Here is a 19459-nt window from a genome sequence, read left to right on the forward strand (position 1 = left end):
CAAATGAGATAGACACAGTGGTCTTTTTAGTACATATATATGCAAGGTAGATGAAATAGACTGAGCTGTGTAGCTTCTAGTGAAATGGTAGATGGTGGAAAGGGAATATGTTGTTTTGTATTATAAGGGATTACAACACAAGATATTGGTGTGTTTCACTCTGAAGTGTTGGGTGAATTAGAGGAGGGTCTACGGTTAATGTGAGGGGTTTCTTAGATCTGTACTGTAGGTGAGTGCTCAGGGTCTCTGTCTGAAATGCAGACAAGTTCTGGTGGTGGGAAATAGTGAACTTTCTGGTGAATAAGTAAAGGATTAGTGTTTATATAGGGTCTGGATTAGGGTTGTTTGCAGAACCTTAACTCTAAATATCTGAGGCCTGGTTTTTTTATTATTACACTGTTTTTACATGAAAATAATCCCATTGCTTTCCATGGAGTTGCTATTGACTTACTGTCATAAATATAAAGGGAAGGGCAAACCCCTTTAAAATCCCTCCTGGCCAGAGGAAAAATCCTCTCACATGTAAAGGGTTAAGAAGCTAGGATGACCTTGCTGGCACCTGACCAAAATGACCAATGAGGAGACAAGATACTTTCAAAAGCTGGGGGGAGGGAAAAACAAAGTCTGTCTGTGTGATGCTTTTGCTGGGGACAGAACAGGAATGGAGTCTTAGAATTTAGTAAGTAATCTAGCTAGATATGTGTTAGATTATGATTTCTTTAAATGGCTGAGAAATTAAGCTGTGCTGAATAGAATGGATATTCCTGTCTGTGTGTCTTTTTGTAATTTAAGGTTTTGCCTAGAGGGATTCTGTATGTTTTGAATCTAATTACCCTGTAAGGTATTTACCATCCTGATTTTACAGGGGGGATTCTTTTTTACTTTTTTACTTCTATTAAAATCCTTCTTTTCAGAAACTGAATGCTTTTTCATTGTTCTTAAGATCCAAGGGTTTGGATCTGTTGTCACCTATGCAAATTGGTGAGGATTTTTACCAAATCTTCCCCAGGAAGTGGGGTGCAAGGGTTGGGAGGATTTTGGGGGGAAAGACGTTTCCAGACAACGCTTTCCTAATAATAAATAAACCCAGATAAACGTTTGGTGGTGGCATTGGAAGTCCAAGGGCAAAGGGTAAAATAGTTTGTACTTTGGGGAAGTACTTACTGGTAAAAGTAAGCTTAGGAGGTTTTCATGCAGGTCCCCACATCTGTACCCTAGAGTTCAGAGTGGGGAAGGAACCTTGACACTTACATTGGTGTAAATATGAGGAAAATCAGGCCCATAGGCAGTAAAACGTTTCCTTTTGGTAACTAACAACAGTGTTGTTGTAAGTTAACTGCCACGTACAATATTTACAGGCTCATACCTCCCTTGACAAAGATTTTGTCTGGGAATTTTGAAGTCAGCAGTTGCTACAAGCAGCTGGTACCTCTGAAAATCAGGCCACTGAAAAACATCACTATGTATTTTATCATGGCTATTGGTGACTTTTTCTGAGGAACTGTCCCCACAACCTCTATTTTACCAGCTAATTACTCACACCTTTTCAACAATTCATCTTACAAAAATGTACGACTAGTGCAAATGGGTGGGGAAAGGAGGGGAGGGGACAATTTTCCAAACCCAGTATACTAAGCCAAATTCATCCCCACTAAAGCTGTGCCCATTGCATTTCTTAAAATTGTCATTTGTTATAAATGAGAAATATTTGTAATTAATTAACAGAATTTTTCCTCACAAAGAACATTTTTGCCACAAATAGAGTCCTGAAAAGGAAGGAGAGAGAAGCTGGTGAGGAAAGTTGGCTTATGGAAAAATGAAACTATGAAACACACAGACTCCTAGAAAAATAAAGGTAATAATGGTAAATATTATTTATAAAGAGCCTCCCTTTCTTTCCATTGAGATGCTCTGGGCACTCCACAGCATATTACAAATATGATTAAAATACAATAAAAACACAATAAAATTCACCTCATTAACACTGTAGAATAAAACCGTCCAGGAATGGTGTATTTCTATAAGTAAACAAATATTCTGAATTTTGTATTTTATTGTAGGGCTCACAGTATTAACTGTCTGTGCTGTTATTTAGGCTCCTCAAACAAACAACAACCCTCATTAGATTTATGTTTCACTAATCCCCACCCACCCCACCTATTATATTCATCATCTTGATGGCTTGCACAAGTAAACTGCCTTAAATTTTCCAAGTGCTCTTTCTGCAAATTGAGTTAGATGCAGTATTACTATTAATCAGATCTGTAAGGCAGGATTTTGAGTAGTCTCTTATTTCAATAATGCACTTATACTCCATGCCCTCTTCATCCTCACATATTTATCATTCGTTTTCCTCCACCCTACACTTGGTATAGTAAGCAAGAGCAGAGAGCTCTGCTCTCTCACATAAGGTGCATGCATATACTTCATAAAGCTGCTTTCAGCACAGTGCAGATCATTAATAACTACTCCTTGATGAACATTCACTCCCCCTCCTCGCATCTGAGAGCGCCGGGGAAGGGAATGGAGCAACAGATTCAGCTTGTACTCAGAAGACATAGCAAGAATGACTCAGGGGGAACAAGGGAAAAATATTCATCATCTGCTCTTACTGCTGCTCTTAAATGTGTAGTGTGTGGGCTACTCCACAGCTGCTTCTGGGTGGCTGTGGAGGTCCCACAACCTGAGTAACCACACCCCCTTTGGGGTACAGGGCATAGTCCAGCACACTGTAGTTATCTCTAGCCTCCTCACTCAAAGGTGAGGGTCCTGCATGGGTGCACTAACAAGACTATCAAGAATTTAGCACTCAGCTTTATAGGCATAAAGGCTGTTTTCCAAAAGCAGCTTTAAACACAAAGTTACATTTGACAACATGAACTCTGCAGCCTTTTAGTATTTCCAAATTACTGTATTTTGCTGGAAAGTTTGTGGGATGGGGTGAATCTTAAAAAGAGAACAAGAGGATACAGCTGTTTGCCAGTGTTAGAATCTGAGTTAACCAGTACAGTTTCATAAATTCCAACTGCAAAATTTCAAAATTGAGGCTAGCTGGTGTGAGGAAGAAACCAGCCTGTGCATAACTAAACTGAGTGATAACACTCCAGTCAGGAGTACTGGAATGTCCATCCTAACCAACAAAAAAGCAATATGAAACTACACTCTAAGGCTATTTAATTGTGAAAAATGAATTAGATAAATGTGTACTGCTTCTGATTTGCTGTGTTTTTTTAAATTATACAGCTGCTGACATTATGCAAGCTATGAGTATTTATATCTCAACTATATGTGGGCAACACTAGGAAATATTAATTTAATAACTGTAATGACAGCTGTACTCCAATCAAAATGAAATTGTTTTTTAAAAAAGAAAATCCGCTTATTTATTTCCTTAATCAACATTTCTATGGTACTCATCACTATAGAAGGTGAGCGCCACATACTTGGAAACAGATTAAATTATGTGTAATTATATCACAAGTGGAAGCTTTTAGACAATGGAAAAAAAACCAATTACTCTGAGATTAAGTCAATCTCACTTAAATGACTGATAAAAAAATTCTAATACTACTTTGGACTTCCATAGCACCTTCCATCGAGATCTCAAGATATCTTTCCAAAATTAATGATTTTAGCCTCACAACACCTATGAGAAATGAGTATCATTATTCCTATTACACTAATGAAGAAACTGTGAAACAGAAAAGTTACATGTAAAGTAGAAATAATAGTATTCCTGTTTCTCACAGAGGTCCTGTGGGACTTAATGCATTATAGCAAAAAGGCATGGCAAGGTGTAAAATAGCGGGTCACTGGGGCACACCTTAAGTACATTCAGCCTTGTGCCTTTATCCATCCCAGAAGGCAACCAATTCTTCTAGTGCATGCTCTGAAAAGTGACTTACTGCTATTAAAGTATGGGGTATTGTTAATTCATTTTCTCTCTCTCTCTCTCTCTCTCTCTCTCTCTCACACACACACACACACTTACTTTCCCTAGTCTATTTGGACCCCTTCTCGCCTCCTGCATTCCCAGAAACCAAGCTGCTCTTTCAGCAGCAATGTGTCATCAAACCACCAGTTTTAACTCACTTTATTTTATAAAGATCAAGGCCTACGACCTGCATTCAGGTCCCTGTGGGTGGACCCTTACACTGGTCTGCCCACAGACACAGTTGCAGGCTCTGGCCCTAAATCTGAAACCCTGAACAGCTCCCAGTTGAGTTTTTACATTAGAAAGTGAGTCAAAATGTCTGGAAGGGCCACAAGCTTGCCATTGTGGATGGGGAAGGGACAGTTTATACCTGCCACTTTCTTCTTAGTTTTCAGAGTAGCAGCCGTGTTAGTCTGTATTCGCAAAAAGAAAACGAGTACTTGTGGCACCTTAGAGACTAACCAGTTTATTTGTTAGTGTTTCACTCTCTCGCTCTCTCCATTTCCGCCCCAGCTGTCTCTTCTTCACCCTATCCTCACAAGGCACTGCCATATTATTAAATATTATTATTACAAATGATAGTTCAGAGAATTAAGAATTATGTTAACTTCAGTGATGCTGTCCAGGACCTGCAGCCTCAGGCACACTTTTATCAATTACATTATTAGAAATAATTCATGTTCGGAACCAGTGCATCTACTGGAGAGTTTAAAGAGCAGGGGTCGAGTACGCCCTGGGAGCTGAGTAAGTCAGCGCCTAAGCTTCTCCCTCACTTCTTTTTTTGTTATAGGTTACCTGGGTATCAAGGTGAATTGTAAGGAGATGCCACTGCACCAGTGGTTGAGGGCAGAAGTAACAAAAATGTTCAGTCAGGCCTTTAATATAGAGTGGGCTAGCAGCTAAAAAATACTTTATCTCAGAAAAGTTCTGAAAACTCATTGGGTCCACTGGATAGCAGACAAATGAGAGAGTTCCTCCATCTCAACAGAAACTAAAGCAATTTCTACCCTCAACTTGAAGGAGCTGGTTATCTAACCTTGACAAGTATTAGTTTATTAAAATAATCCAAGAGGATGTGAGGGCAGTGTACTTTTTAAAGGAATTATAAACAAATTTCCACCCTACCTTCTCCAACGTCAGTTCTGTATTAGGATTACAGCACTTAAACCATATGGATTTTAGAATCGAAGCGAACGGAGTGACTCCTATTCCTGCTGCAATGCATACACTGACTCGATAGTGAAAAACATCTGTAGTTGCAGCTCCAAATGGTCCATCCACAGCCAGTCTGGAGTAACAAAGTATCATTTGTTAAAAGTCAGCAACATATCAATGGGACTTAAAATCCGAGAGATACTGGGCTACATTTTCAAAAATAGTGCTTCTGTTGCATATATTCAAAAATCACGTCTAAACTCTCACACAAATTGCCATCACACAAGGATTTAATTTTCAGTGGGTGGCATTTCATAGCAAAGCAACTATTTTGTGTGAAATGAGAGCACAAGAGCATACATGTGAGTTAGGGGCCTGGCTATCTATTTAAGCATGCAGTTACAATTTTCAGGGTTTCAGAAATGCGAGCATCCTGTTTTCAGAGCTTTATTTTCCATATTGTACAAATCAAAGGACAGAGGAGCAGATTTATTAATCTTTTTGAAAAGTTTTCAGGATGTAGTCATATAATGAAAGAGAGAGAAAGATCATATGTAAGCAAAGAATTAGTTTCTGAAATCTTTCAGAGGAACAAGTATTTCAGAAATAAAATATACTTAATAAAACTATAAACTATACCTAGAATCAGAATTAAGAGAAATTTGTTCAGGTCTGAATTCTTCTATAATCAACAGTTCTCAATCAGCATCAGTCAATTTGGATAGGAATGATATAAATTAATTAGAGCTGAAAAAGAACTATTAAATCATCTAATCCATTCTTCTCGCAGCATGGGATGTAACCCTACAGTATATTTTTGACTGCTTTGTCCAGCCTAGATTTAAATTACCCAAGTGATGGTGCTTCCATCACTTCCTCTGGAAGATTGTTTCACAATCTAACATCTTACTTTCAGGAAACGTAGGTTTCCCTTGTTCCAGATTTTCTGTTTACTTGCAGATGTCATTGTGTGACTCACAGTAAAATGAAGTTTAAATAGTATAAATGCACAGCGCAGATGTTGTAGGAAGAGTTAAGTACACTACTAAGAAAGGAAGACGTAATCATTGTGCAATAGTCCACAAAACACACTTACATTAATTATTTGAAAATCTATTATTTTGAATGTTGTGTTGCTGGCTTGTTTAAGGGTGTTGCCGCAACATGTCCCATTTTCAATTACTCTATTTCCCATTTTCAAGTTATTTGGTTTGCTTTTATTCAAGTATTTCCAATTGTTTGCATGTGTAATTGCATGTGAAATAGCAACTAAACACGTACTAAAAGACAATCTTTGACAATTTAGCCACAAACCTAAATATGTGGTTATATAAACAGCTATTTTTTTCTCTACATCGGTCTTGATTTGTGCATGTTGTGCCCGATCCTGCATTTCTTGAGCACTCAAAACTCCCACTGAAGTCAGTGGGAATTTAGGGCATAAAAACATACATGATGAGGTTTGTCATCAGGTGTCTAGATAGCATGTGGTGGGTATACTACAATTATATAAGATGTATCATTCTCTGCATAAAGCATTTATGGAATATTTAGAAGTAATTTTCCGTATAGTGCAGTAATGATTTAGCAGCATGATTTCATTAATATCAGTAGATGTTGATGGCTAAATCCCTGTGCACTGTTTGAAAATTCATCCTTTACTATTAATATTTGAAACAAGCGATTTTTGTTTTGAAAATGAAGTTAAACAAAGGTTACTTACAAAGAACACGAAGTCTCTGAACATATTACTTTCTGCAGATCCTGTAGGAGTTGCATACCATGCCTAACAAGCCACAGAACCTTTTATAATAGTAAATGATTAGGGGACATACAAGCAGCTGCCATGAACCTAAACATTCAGCACCATACTTATAAGTCTCACTCACTTCTAAGAATCCTCAGTACCTCTTTGCCTTACTTAACTCTATACAAAGATCTAAGGAGGAGGGAGGTAACTGAAAAGGATTTGTGAAGTTGGGGCAGAGTGGAGGGAGAATGCTGGGAAGGAGGAAGAAGCATGTAGGTGTTCACAGATCAGTAGAGGGAAGAAGCTGCAGGCAACAGATAGTTCCTTAGATCCAATGAAAGTGGGATCAGGACAGCTGGGAGAAGTAGGAATCTTTCGGAGGTAAGGAATGGAGGTAAAAAGAGGGATCCAGGTAGTGGAAGAGAGTTGTAGGACAGTGGTTCTCAACCTTTCCAGATGACTGTACCCCTTTCAGGAGTCTGATTTGTCTTGTGTACCCCAAGTTTCACCTCACTTAAAAACTACTAGCTTACAAAATCAGACATAAAAATACAAAAAAGTGTCACAACATACTATAACTGAAAAGATTGCTTACATTCTCATTTTTACCATATAATTATAAAATAAATCAATTGGACTATAAATATTGTAGTTACATTTCAGCATATGGTATATAAAGCAGAATACACAAGTCATTGTCTATATGAAATTTTAGTTTGTTCTGACGTCACTAGTGCTTTTTATGTAGCCTGTTGTAAAACTAGGCAAATATCTAGATGAGTTGATGTACCCCCTGGAAGATTTCTGTGTACCCCGGGTTGAGAACCACAGTTGTAGGGGAGCGCAACACAGGGATAGGGAGCAAGATACTATGATGATAGGTGCCATTATAAGAACCTAAATACATAACTTAATAGATAGGAAGCTAGCATATATAAATGGCTACTGTCATTTTAATCTGGTTCATAAATATACAGGTACAGCTAAACGGCCATATTTATGTATAAGCTGATTCTGAATCAGGGATTTGTGACAGACCTTCTTGATAACTAAAAGCTCTATGTTCATTTTTCATATTCATTGTTCTTTAGCATAATGACATACTGAGATGATTCCAAGTTTATCATCTATACTGTACAAAAGGCAACACACACAAAAGTTAGTATTTAAACCTTGGTAGCTTCCAGGGCTCCTTAAAGACTTTTTCCTCTGCTCCATATGCCTTGAACAGGGCTCCTGTCCAATCCCCAACTACCCTTACGTGTACACTGAAGAATTCCTCCTCAGGAGCCGAGGTAAGCGTGAAAGGATGCCACTCCAATTGTGATACAGAAGGGCACTGTAGAAATATATACTGGCCAGGCTCCATTTTAAAGCCACATTTCTTCATATGGAGCTCAAGGACTCCAGAGGAATGAGTCACCACCTAAACCAAAGTAAACCACAATAAAAGATCAATTTGTCCTGTTCTGCTGTGTTAATTTTGAATACATGTTCATTTATAGTAAGTTACAGAGCTTCCTCTAGTTCACTTCTACTTGCCTTCAATTAAAAGGAATTAGAAAGTGGGATACACATTAGTTTTTAAGTTGGCAGTGGACAATGTACTATACAGTATATCATAGTGCTACTGTTACTCAACATCAAATTAAGAATCTCCATTGCATTTATTATATGGTATTTTGCATTATGAGTTTGAGAAGTCAAGTGAAGCCTGTGTAAGAAACCACATTTTAGGCAACCTTTAGCTTGAGAGTCAGAGAGAACACAGAACCGTATCCCCAGACATATTGGGCCCAATGTTCCTTTCACAGCAATTTGACTCCAGTGTAACTCAGTTGACATGTATGATGTTATTCCTGATTTACACCAAGGTAAGTAAGAAGAACCAAGCCCATTGGCCTGGTCTACACTACGGGGTTAGGTCAAAGTTAGCCGCGTTAGGTCGATTTTAAAATGAATGTGTCCACACAACCAACCCTGTTCCGTCGACTTAAAGGGCTCTTAAAATTGACTTCTGTACTCCTCCCTGGTGAGGGCAGTAGTGCCAAAATTGAGCTTGCTGAGTTGAATTTGGGGTAGTGCGGACAGAAATCAATGGTATTGGCCCCCGGGAGCTATCACAGAGTGCTCCAGTGTGTCTGCTCTGGACAGCACTTTGAACTCTGATGCACTAGCCAGGTACACAGAAAAAGCCCCGGGAACTTTTGAATTTCATTTCCTGTTTGGTCAGCCTGGCGAACTCAGCAGCACATGTGACCATGCGATCCCTTCAGAATCGCAAACGAGCTCCAGCATCGACTGAAAGGGAGACACTGGATCTGATTGCTGTATGGGGAGAAGCATCTGTGCAGGCAGAATTCTGATCAAAAAGAAGAAATGCAAATATATTTGCCAAAATCTCACAGAGCATGGTGGAGAGAGGCTGCAGCAGGGACACACAGCAGTGCTGCTTGAAAGTTAAGGAGCTGAGGGAAGCCTACCAAAAGACAAAGGATGCAAATGGTCGCTCTGGGTCAGAGCCTCATACATGCCGCTTCTATGATCAGCTGCATGCCATTCTAGGAAGGGACCCTACCACTACCCCACCACTGTACATGGACACCTGCAAGGGGGAAGTCTCATGCAACAGGGAGGAGGTTTTTGTGGATGAGGAAGAGGAGGAGGAGGAGGAGGAGGAGAAGAATGCGCAGCAGGCAAGCAGTGAATCCGTTCTCCCCAGCAGCCAGGACCTTTTCATCACCCTGGAGCCAATACGATCCGAAGGCGGGATCCCCGACCCTGAAGCTGGAGAAGACACCTCTGGTGAGTGCACATTTGTAACTACAATATAGGATTTAAAAGCAATAGTGTTTAATGTTTGATTTGCCCTGAAGAATTGGAATGCATTCGCAGCCGGTACAGCTACTGGAAAAGTTTGTCCACATGTCTGGGGATGGAGCGGGGATCCTCCAGGGACATCTCCATAAAGCTCTTATGGAGGTACTCAAAGTATTCTGGAATCATTGCAGCACAAAGCATGGCAGCCAATGGTCCTGGGTTTTGGTCGCATTCAAGCAATATTCGGTCTATATCTTTCTGTGTTAGCCTCAAGAGAGTAATATCATTCAAGGTCACCTGGTTGAAATAGGGGAATTTTTGTAAGGGAACAGTAAAAGGACCTCGTTCATGCTGGGTTGTTTGCTCTTGGCTAAAAGGGATCATCCCGGAGAATAGCCACGCAGTGGGGTGGGGGAGGTGTGTGCTGCACATCCACCTGAAAATCGCAGTCCTTCCTTTTAAATGTGAAACCCAACCCATTGCTTGCTATGGGAAAGAAGGGCGCTGCAGTTTGAAACCATTCCCACATGTTATGCGTAAGAAACCAACCCTGAATACCCTTTGCCTTACCATGGCTGCATGGAAACCGAATTCCGTTGCCCATCCATGTGTGATGTGTCACCATACCAGCAGGCACTCAATATAAAAGGCAAAATGCGACCTTGTACCTAAAGCACATGTGCTGTCTGCTGTGAATTGCTTGATTCACTGTGAAAGAGTCTCCCTTTTGTTCTCAGAAATGTATCATCTTAAATTTTACTCTCCCTTTTTATCTCCCCCCAGGTGCAAATGTTTCTAGGCTCCCCTTATCATCTCTGTCCCTGAAGTTATCACAGATCAGAAGGCACAAAAAAACAAAAACAAAACAAAAAACATAGGAAAGCATTAATTGAGCACAAAGGGCAGAGGCAGGAGGCAATGCGAAGGCTAATGGGGGAGCAAACTGACATGATGAAGCATCTGGTGCAGCTGCAGGAAAGCCAACAAGAGCGCAGACCCTCGCTGTATCCATTGTACAACCGCCTGACCTCCTCCCCAAGTTCCATATCCTCCTCACCCAGATGCCCAAGAATGCGGGGGCGTGGGGGGAGGCTCTGGGCACTCAGCCATTCCACTCCAGAGGATGGCCCAAGCAACAGAAGGCTGTCATTCAAACAGTTTGATTTGTAGCGTGGCTACAATAAGCAATGTGGCCTTGTCCTTCCCTCCTCCCCCACCCCACCCCACCCAGGCTACCTTGTCAGTTATCTTCCTTTTTAAAAAAATTAATAAAGAATGCATGGTTTCAAAACAGTAGTTACTTTATTTCAAAGGGGGGAGGGTGGTTGGCTTACAGAGAATTAAAATCAACAAAGGGGACGGGTTTGCATCAAGGAGAACTCACAACTGTCACACTGAAGTGTGGCCGATCATGAAACAGGTTTTCAAAGCCTGTCTGATGCGCAGCATGCCTTGCTGTGCTCTTCTAATTGCCCTGGCATCTGGCTGCTCAAAATCGGACACACGGCGATTTGCCTCAACCTCACACCCCACCATAAATGTCTTCCTCTTACTCTCACAGATATTATGGAGCACACAGCAAGCGGCAATAACAATGGGAATGTTGGTTGCGCTGAGGTCTGACCTAGTCAGCAAATAGCACCAGCGAGCTTTTAAACATCCAAAGGCACATTCTACCACCATTCTGCACTTGCTCAGCCTATAGTTGAACTGCTCCTTGCTACTGTCCAGGCTGCCTGTGTACGGCTTCATGAGCCATGGGAGCAACGGGTAGGCTAGGTCCCCAAGGATAACTATTGGCATTTCAACATCCCCAATGGTAATTTTCTGGTCTGGGAAGTAAGTCCCTTCTTGCAGCTGCTCGAACAGCCTGGAGTTCTTAAAGATGCAAGCTTCATGCACCTTTCCCAGCCATCCCACACTGATGTCGGTGAAATGTCCCTTGTGATCCACCAGTGCTTGCAGCACCATTGAGAAGTACCACTTGCAATTTACGTACTGGTTGGCAAGGTGCATTCTGTCTATTGCCCCATCACAGTTAGGGAAACCCATTGCAGCAAAGCCATCCACTATGACCTGCACATTTTCCAGAGTCACTACCCTTGATAACAGAACGTCAATGACTGCATTGGCTACTTGGATCACAATCGCCCCCACAGTAGATTTGCCCACTCCAAATTGATTCCCGACTGACCAGTAGCAGTCAGGCGTAGCAAGCTTCCACAGTGCTATCGCCACTCAATTCTCAACTGTCAGGGCAGCCCTTATCTTGGTATTCCTGCACTTCAGGGTGCAGGAAAGCAGCTCACAGAGTTCCAGGAAAGTGGCCTTATGCATGTGAAAGTTTTGCAGCCACTATGAATCATCCCATACCTGCGACACTAAGTTGTCCCACCAGTCTGTGCTTGTTTGCCGGGCCCAGAATCGGCATTCCACTGTATCAACCAGCCCCACTGCCACCATAATGTCCCAATTGCCACAGCCCATGCTTTCAGGAATGTCTGTGTCCATTTCCTCATCAAAATCGTCCTCATGCTGGCATCTCTTAGCCCGGTTCTGCATATACTCCAGGTGTTTACAATGCTCACAACAGCAGCGGTGAGCTGAGTGGGCTCCATGCTTGCCATGGTATGGCGTCTGCAGGAGAGCAGAGTTGCAGTGGAAGTGGTGGTTGACGTCGGATGCCACGAGAAATAGATATTTATACAGAAAGATGAGAGGACCTGTGAGGTGGATTCATGGCACCAGGAGAACAGAGTTGCAGCAGAAGCGGTGGATGATGACAACATGGAGAAATTTTCTATTGAGACTGAGCTCATTTACAAGAGCAGGAGAGCAGAGTTACAGTGCAAGTGGTGGATGATGATGGTTAGCAATCGTACTGCACCATCTACTGACAGCAGCACCCAAGACACAACAGCAGCTGTGACGGTGAGCTGAGCTGAGTGGGCTCCATGCTTGACATGGTATGGTGTCTGCACAGAAAAAAGGCGCAAAAAGATAGTCTGCCGTTGCTTTCATGGAGGGAAGGGCGACTGACGACATGTACCCAAAACCACCTGCAACAATGTTTTTGCCACATCAGGCATTGGGAGATTAACCCAGAATAGCAATGGGTGGCAGAGACTGCGGGAACTGCGGGATAGCTACCCACAGTGCACCACTTTGTTAGTTGATGCTAGCCACGGTAGTGAGGACGTACTCCGCCGACTTAATGTGCTTAATGTGGACATACGCAATCGACTGTATAAAATAGATTTCTAAAAATTGACTTCTATAAAATCGACCTAATTTCGTAGTGTAGACATACCCACTGAATACAATTCTAATTCACTTTCACTAAAAGCTCATCTCAGTTAAGCAACTGAGTTTTTAAATATCATGAATGGTTGTTTAACAGAAATTTCAGTCCACTGAAATTCTCATTTTAGTGACTTTACCATCAAGGCTTCATCTGCCACAATTACCCTTTTAGACAATGAGCTTGAGTCTGATCTCACTTAAGCTGGTTTCCCAGCTGTGTAACTCAGTTGCTTTCAGTGGAATTATTCCTGCTTTACTTACTAATGTAAGTGAGTTAAGCAGGCCTTGAACTTAAAGGCAGATCCTCAGCTGACATAAGTTGTCAAAACTCAACTGAGTTCAATGGAGCTATGACTATTTTTACCAATGAAGGATATGCCCCATAATCCCCTTCAGGTCTCCAGGCTCCAAGGGTAGAATCCTGGACCCCCATTAAAGTTAGTATGAGTTTTGCTGCTGACTTCAATAAAGATCAGGATTTCACTGTATGGGCCTAAAGAGGGAGAGACATCACCTGATCACAGGTTGCCTCATCAGTCTGGTACATTGTGGATCAAGTTTGCTTACATGTAGAACTTATGGACTCACTATTGGAGCGGGAGCAAAAGCTAAAACCAAATTAAAAAGCAATACTTTGCAAAACTACATGTAATACTGGAAGAGCTCACAAAGCCAGCAGTGAAGATGAGGTTACAGAGTGGTCATCAGCAAAACTAGCAAATAAAACAACTTCTGTTGATAAAACCATTTCATTTGTACGTTGGTTTTTATTCAGACATTTAGACTATATTACATACCTTTGTAATGACAACTTTCTGATGAAATCTCCAGAACCTAACCATTCTTTCACAGATGTATACTACCACAGGACCTAAAACCCATTTCCAAGCCTGTAGAAAGTTGCACAGAAAAAGACAACAAAACTTAAATCAGCAGTTAGCATAAAATGACATGATTTGGACCTTTCTTCTGTGGCTTTTGGTTGACCTAGGAAGAGAGCATATTTCTTGTACTGTCTACTAAGGGACAAATTCTTGCATTTGCCTGAAACAAATATAATGAATTCTTTAATGGGTACACTACAAAAGCTGTGTTAATGTACATCTGTATTCTGGCCAAGATCCTCCCTTTAAAAGCTTTTCCTACTAACAGACAAAAGGATTAACTACTTAGGAGTTGTATGTATATGTCATTGCTAGGTCATGGAGTATAAATGCATATATTTATGGAGCAAAATCCAGAGTCTTACTCCCTTGCTTTTGTCACAGAGACTCTGAGACATTTCAGAGTAATCAGAATAGGGGTAACCAGCTTCTCCCCAGTGCTCTCATTGTTGGCTTTCCAGTATGCAAATAGGCTTTCCAGCACTATCCAGAATTAGATCCAAAATGTTCACTTATGCTTTAAGTATATATTCTCACATAATCAGTTAGTCTGTTCTGTATCAATAATTGGACTAAGCTGATTTATGGAACTAAACTGATCATACTGTAGGTATACATGATCATTGTACTTTGCTGATCATATATACTGATCAATATAATAATCAAAGATACATAGCTGATCATGTATTATTAGTTGATAATTGTACTCAGTTGGAGTATAATAGCTTTAGATAATTAGATATAATTGAATCTGCAAGATTACAAAAATGCAGACATTTGTCTGTACAGAGGACACCATCATATTTCCAGTTTCATAGATGGAAGAATGCACAAACAGATCATTTAAGCTAACCAAAGACCTGAAAAACATGTGCCTTTTCAAGCCACCTAAATCAATATTTGTTTGCTGAAACATTGACTTTGGTGTACAAGCTGGAATGATGCTAGGTTATAAAGCATCTTATGAGAAGGACTTCATTCATATTATGTAATTTCTTTAGATGGTGCTAAGGGGATGGAGTTGCAATTTGCCTAGGATAAGTCTTGAAAATTAAATTAAAAATACACATTTAAATAATGGTGAGAGGCTGACAAAAGTAAGAAGATTCTGAGTTAAAGCAGAAACTCAGCTCATTCATTGTCCCTAAAGACTAGAAATGTCTTTGCACAGTCAGCAGTTTGATGTGTCCCTAAGTTAGCGTAGATCAAGTTACAACAATGATTAAACCGTTTTTCTCCTTTGTTTGTACTACTTGTAAATAAAAACATGTAACAGGAATTGTCCTTTGTAAGAGCTCAGCCAAAGCTTTGAAATGAGCCACTTTGATCATTAGCAAACAGCTTTTAAACTCTTTCGTTTGAACATGTCTTCTGTGTGGTTAAGAATAACAGAGCATCCTCCAGGACTGGGTGGACTGGTAGGTGACAGATGTCCTTTCCTGGTACTCAGAAAATTTACATTCTTTCCCAGGTGGTGATTTCTCCTCATAATTAGAATGAAGTGAGATGGTGCTGGACTGACTCAAGATAGGGATTGATGATATAAAGTCTGACACAAGTTAATGGGAATTGTGTCACTGACTTCAGTAGGAGCCAGATCAAGCCCATATGGGTTGACAGATACAATACAAAGTATTACAGAAATGTCATCATGGCTTTTACCCTCTGAGTGGTTTTTTGAATGGAATTCAGAATTAGCTACCAGATATTATATCATAGCGTATTACACATCCAGAAAAGTAACATTCTTACAGATACCATATGGTATTATCACAATCCATTTAATATAATGTGACTTTAAGTTTATGGCTTTGGGTATGCAGGAAAGTCTGGCAAAGGAGATCTAACAGAGAAAAGGATAAGTTCACTAGTTAGCTTTATGATAGTTAATATTAGACCATGTTGTTGGAAGCAAGCTTCTGTCTGTATTCACAGAGCATAACAGTATATTGATTTTTATGGAAACACTGTAGCTGAAATTTTTTGAGAGGCATTCATTTCCTCATTAATTGTGGCTAACAATAGTTTAAGAAAAATCTATGGCGGCCATTAAAAGCATTACAAGATACTGAATGTTATTTTTTCCTCTATTTAAAAATTTTTGAATGGAGGTACAGAATCCTTTGGAAATCTTAGACATAGTCTGCAGATCCCCAGGTGGACTTCAGGTTGAAAACCACTGCTTTAGATAGTAAGTTCTTAGGGGATGGAGTCTCTTTATTAGGACTGTCAAGTGACTAAAAAGATTAAACACAATTAATCGTGTGATTGAGAAAATCAATCATGCGATTAATTGCGCTGTTAAACAATAATAGAACAATATTTATTTAAATATTTTTGGATGTTTTCTACATTTTCAAATATATTGGTTTCAAGTACAACACAGAATACAAAGTGTACAATGCTCACTTTATATTTATTGTTGATTATAAATATTTGCACTGTAAAAACAAAAGAAATAGTATTTTTCAATTTACCTCATACAAGTACTGTAGTGCGATCTCTCTCATGAAAGCTGAACTTACAAATGTAAAATTATGTAAAAAGAAAAAACAAAAAACCAAACTGCATTCAAAAATAAAATAATGTAAAACTTTAGAGCCCACAAGTCTACTCAGTCCTACTTCTTTTTCAGCCAATCACTCAGACAAACAAGTTTGTTTACATTTTCAGGAGATAATGCTGCCTGCTTCTTATTTACAATGTCACTTGAAAGTGAGAACAGGCACTCTCATGGCACTGTTGTAGCCAGCTGTCAAATATAAAGGGAAGGATAAACACCTTTAAATCCCTCCTGGCCAGAGGAAAAACCTTCTCACCTGTAAAGGGTTAAGAAGCTAAGACAACCTTGCTGGCACCTGACCAAAATGACCAATGAGGAGACAAGATACTTTCAAAGCTGGAGGGAGCAGAAACAAAGGGTTCTCTCTGTTTGTGTGTGGTGGTGGTTTTTTTTCTTTTGTTTTTTTTGCCAGGACCAGAGCAAAAATGCAGGTCAGAACTCCTGTAAAAAGTCAGTAAGCAATCTAGTTAGATATTCGTTAGATTCTGTTTTGTTTAAATGGCTGATAAAATAAGTTGTGCTGAATGGAATGTATATTCCTGTTTGTGTCTTTTTGTAACTTAAGGTTTAGCCTAGAGGGATTCTCTATGTTTTGAATCTGATTACCCTGTAAAGTATTTACCATCCTGATTTTACAGAGGTGATTCTTTTACTTTTTCTTTAATTAAAATTCTTCTTTTAAGAACCTGATTGCTTTTTCATTGTTCTTAAGATCCAAGGGTTTGGGTCTGTGTTCACCTGTGCAAATTGGTGAGGATTTTTATCAAACCTTCCCCAGGATAGGGGGTGTAGGGCTTGGGGGGGAAAGACGTTTCCAAGTGGGCTCTTTCCCTGCTATATTTGTTAGACACTTGGTGGTGGCAGCAGCAATAAAGTCCAGGGACAAAAGGTAAAATAGTTTGTACTTTGGGGAAGTTTTAACCTAAGCTGGTAATAATAGCTTCTTAACCCTTTACAGGTGAAAGGGTTTTTCCTCTGGCCAGGAGGGATTTAAAGGTGTTTACCCTTCCCTTTATATTTATGACACCAGCATTGCAAGATATTTAAGTGCTAGATGTACTAAAGATTCATATGTCTCTTCATGCTTCAACCATCATTCCAGAGGACAGGCTTCCATGCTGATGACGGGTTCTGTTCGATAATGATCCAAAGCAGTGCGCACCGACGCATGTTCATTTTCATCGTCTGAATAAGATGTCACCAACAGAAGGTTGATTTTCTTTTTGGGTGGTTCAGGTTCTATAGTTTCCACATCAGAGTGTTTCTCTTAAGACTTCTGAAAGCATGCTCCACACCTCATCCCCCTCAGGTTTTGGATGGCACTTCAGATTCTTAAACCTTGGGTTGAGTGCTGTAGCTAGCCTTAGAAATCTCACATTGGTACCTTCTGTGTGTTTTGTCAAATCTGTAGTGAAAGTGTTCTTAAAATGAACAACGTGTGCTGGGTCATCAAGACTGCTATAACATGAAATATATGGCAGAATGCGGGTAAAAGAGAGCAGGACACATACAATTCTCTCCGAAGGAGTTGAGTCACAAATTTAATTAATGCATTATTTTTTTAATGAGCATCAGCAGCACGGAAGCATGTCCTTGGAATGGTGGCCGAACATGAAGGGGCATACAAATGTTTAGCATATCTGGCACATAAATACTTGCAATATCTGCTACAAAAGTGCCATGCGAATGCCTGTTCTCGCTTTCAGGTGACATTGTAAATAAGAAGTGGTCAGCATTCTCTCCTGTAAATATAAACAAGCTTGTTTGTCTTAGCGATTGGCTGAACAAGAAGTAGGATTTTTTTAAATCACAAATGGTTTTTTGAGTTAATTGCGTGAGTTAGCGGCGATTACACAACAGAGTACGGCTGTCTGTGTACACATCAAGCATGTTGTTTATACTGAATAAACAAACAACAAAAATGCTGTAAATAATGGATTTATACACAGAAGGCTTGATTCTGAAATCCACAGTCTACACTGGGAGTTTGCCTGGTTAAAAAGGACTATACCAAAAACAGTTATTACGGAATAATGATACCTAGCATTTTTCATCTGTAGATATCAATGTGCTTTACAAAGGAGGTAAGGATCATTATCCTCATATTTTAGAGGGGCACAGAAAAGTGCACTTGCTTGTCACCCTACAGGCCAGCAGCAGACTCAGGAATAGAACTCCAGCATCCTGAGTCCAGGTCACGGCTCTAGCCAATGCTATTCTGCTGCCTCAAGAAAGGGCATAAATATAAAGATGACATGAGCATCATTCTTACCACAGGTTCACTGCCAGAAAATAGTGGCAAAGGACATTGAGTGGCTTTCTCCCATTCTGAGTAGTGATCTTTACAATAAGTGACATTGTGCAGCAACAGACTCTGTGGCGTCTGACGTCGGACGAGCTGACTTAACACATAAAAAAAAAGATACACACAGCTGATATGGTCTCTTTTGTTGTTTTGCTATACTAGTATGTTAACGAATACTGTACTGAATGCAGAAATGGAAATATCTGAAAATATGGCAGCTGGTTTGTTGTCTTAATGTTGTTCTTTCAGGTTGTTTCAACCATACTTCTTCCACAAGGTTTTTAGGTTTTTCATTGTCAACCCACCAAATGCAGTGTGTATGCTATGCTATATATGTATATATATGCTATGCTATATGTGAACAGCTGGCGTTGCTCAGAAAAATAAAACAGTCACTCTTTTCTTTGCAGCTTTAAGAAACGTATTTAAAGAGCACCAAATAATTGTGAAGAGCCTTAATGAGATGCGTGTTTTTAACATATTTACATTCTAACTTCTTTACACTAGAGAATTTACAATGAAGTGAATTTCCTTGAACATACCTTCCTCAACTATTGAGTTTAAAAATGTACTACGGCTGGTGCTGGTTGTGGGTGAAGAAGAGGGGATAATGGAGCTAGGTCAAATTGTTGCTCTTCTTTTTCCCTTTCAGATTTATTTGGGGCCCATCCTGTGCACTAGCGCAAGGGATTGGAGGGGATAAAAGGTACTTCCTGTACAGAGGGGGCTCCTGTATAGAGCCACT

At 40.0% G+C, this 19459-nt stretch overlaps 1 protein-coding gene across 1 annotated transcript in view; it reads right to left on the reverse strand.

Moving 5' to 3' along the window:
- NOX3 (NADPH oxidase 3) overlaps positions 1 to 19459 on the reverse strand; it is a 62675-nt gene that overhangs the window by 20228 nt on the left and 22988 nt on the right. Inside the window, exons 7-10 of the mRNA XM_077811802.1 lie at positions 18682 to 18811; positions 13760 to 13852; positions 8012 to 8265; positions 5060 to 5222 (exon numbers count right to left, since the gene is read on the reverse strand). Of these exons, the coding sequence (XP_077667928.1) occupies positions 5060 to 5222; positions 8012 to 8265; positions 13760 to 13852; positions 18682 to 18811 (640 nt within the window). The remainder of the gene's footprint in view (positions 1 to 5059; positions 5223 to 8011; positions 8266 to 13759; positions 13853 to 18681; positions 18812 to 19459) is intronic.

The sequence above is a fragment of the Eretmochelys imbricata genome, chromosome 3 (genome assembly GCF_965152235.1).
Source record: "Eretmochelys imbricata isolate rEreImb1 chromosome 3, rEreImb1.hap1, whole genome shotgun sequence".
Classification (NCBI taxonomy): domain Eukaryota; kingdom Metazoa; phylum Chordata; order Testudines; family Cheloniidae; genus Eretmochelys; species Eretmochelys imbricata.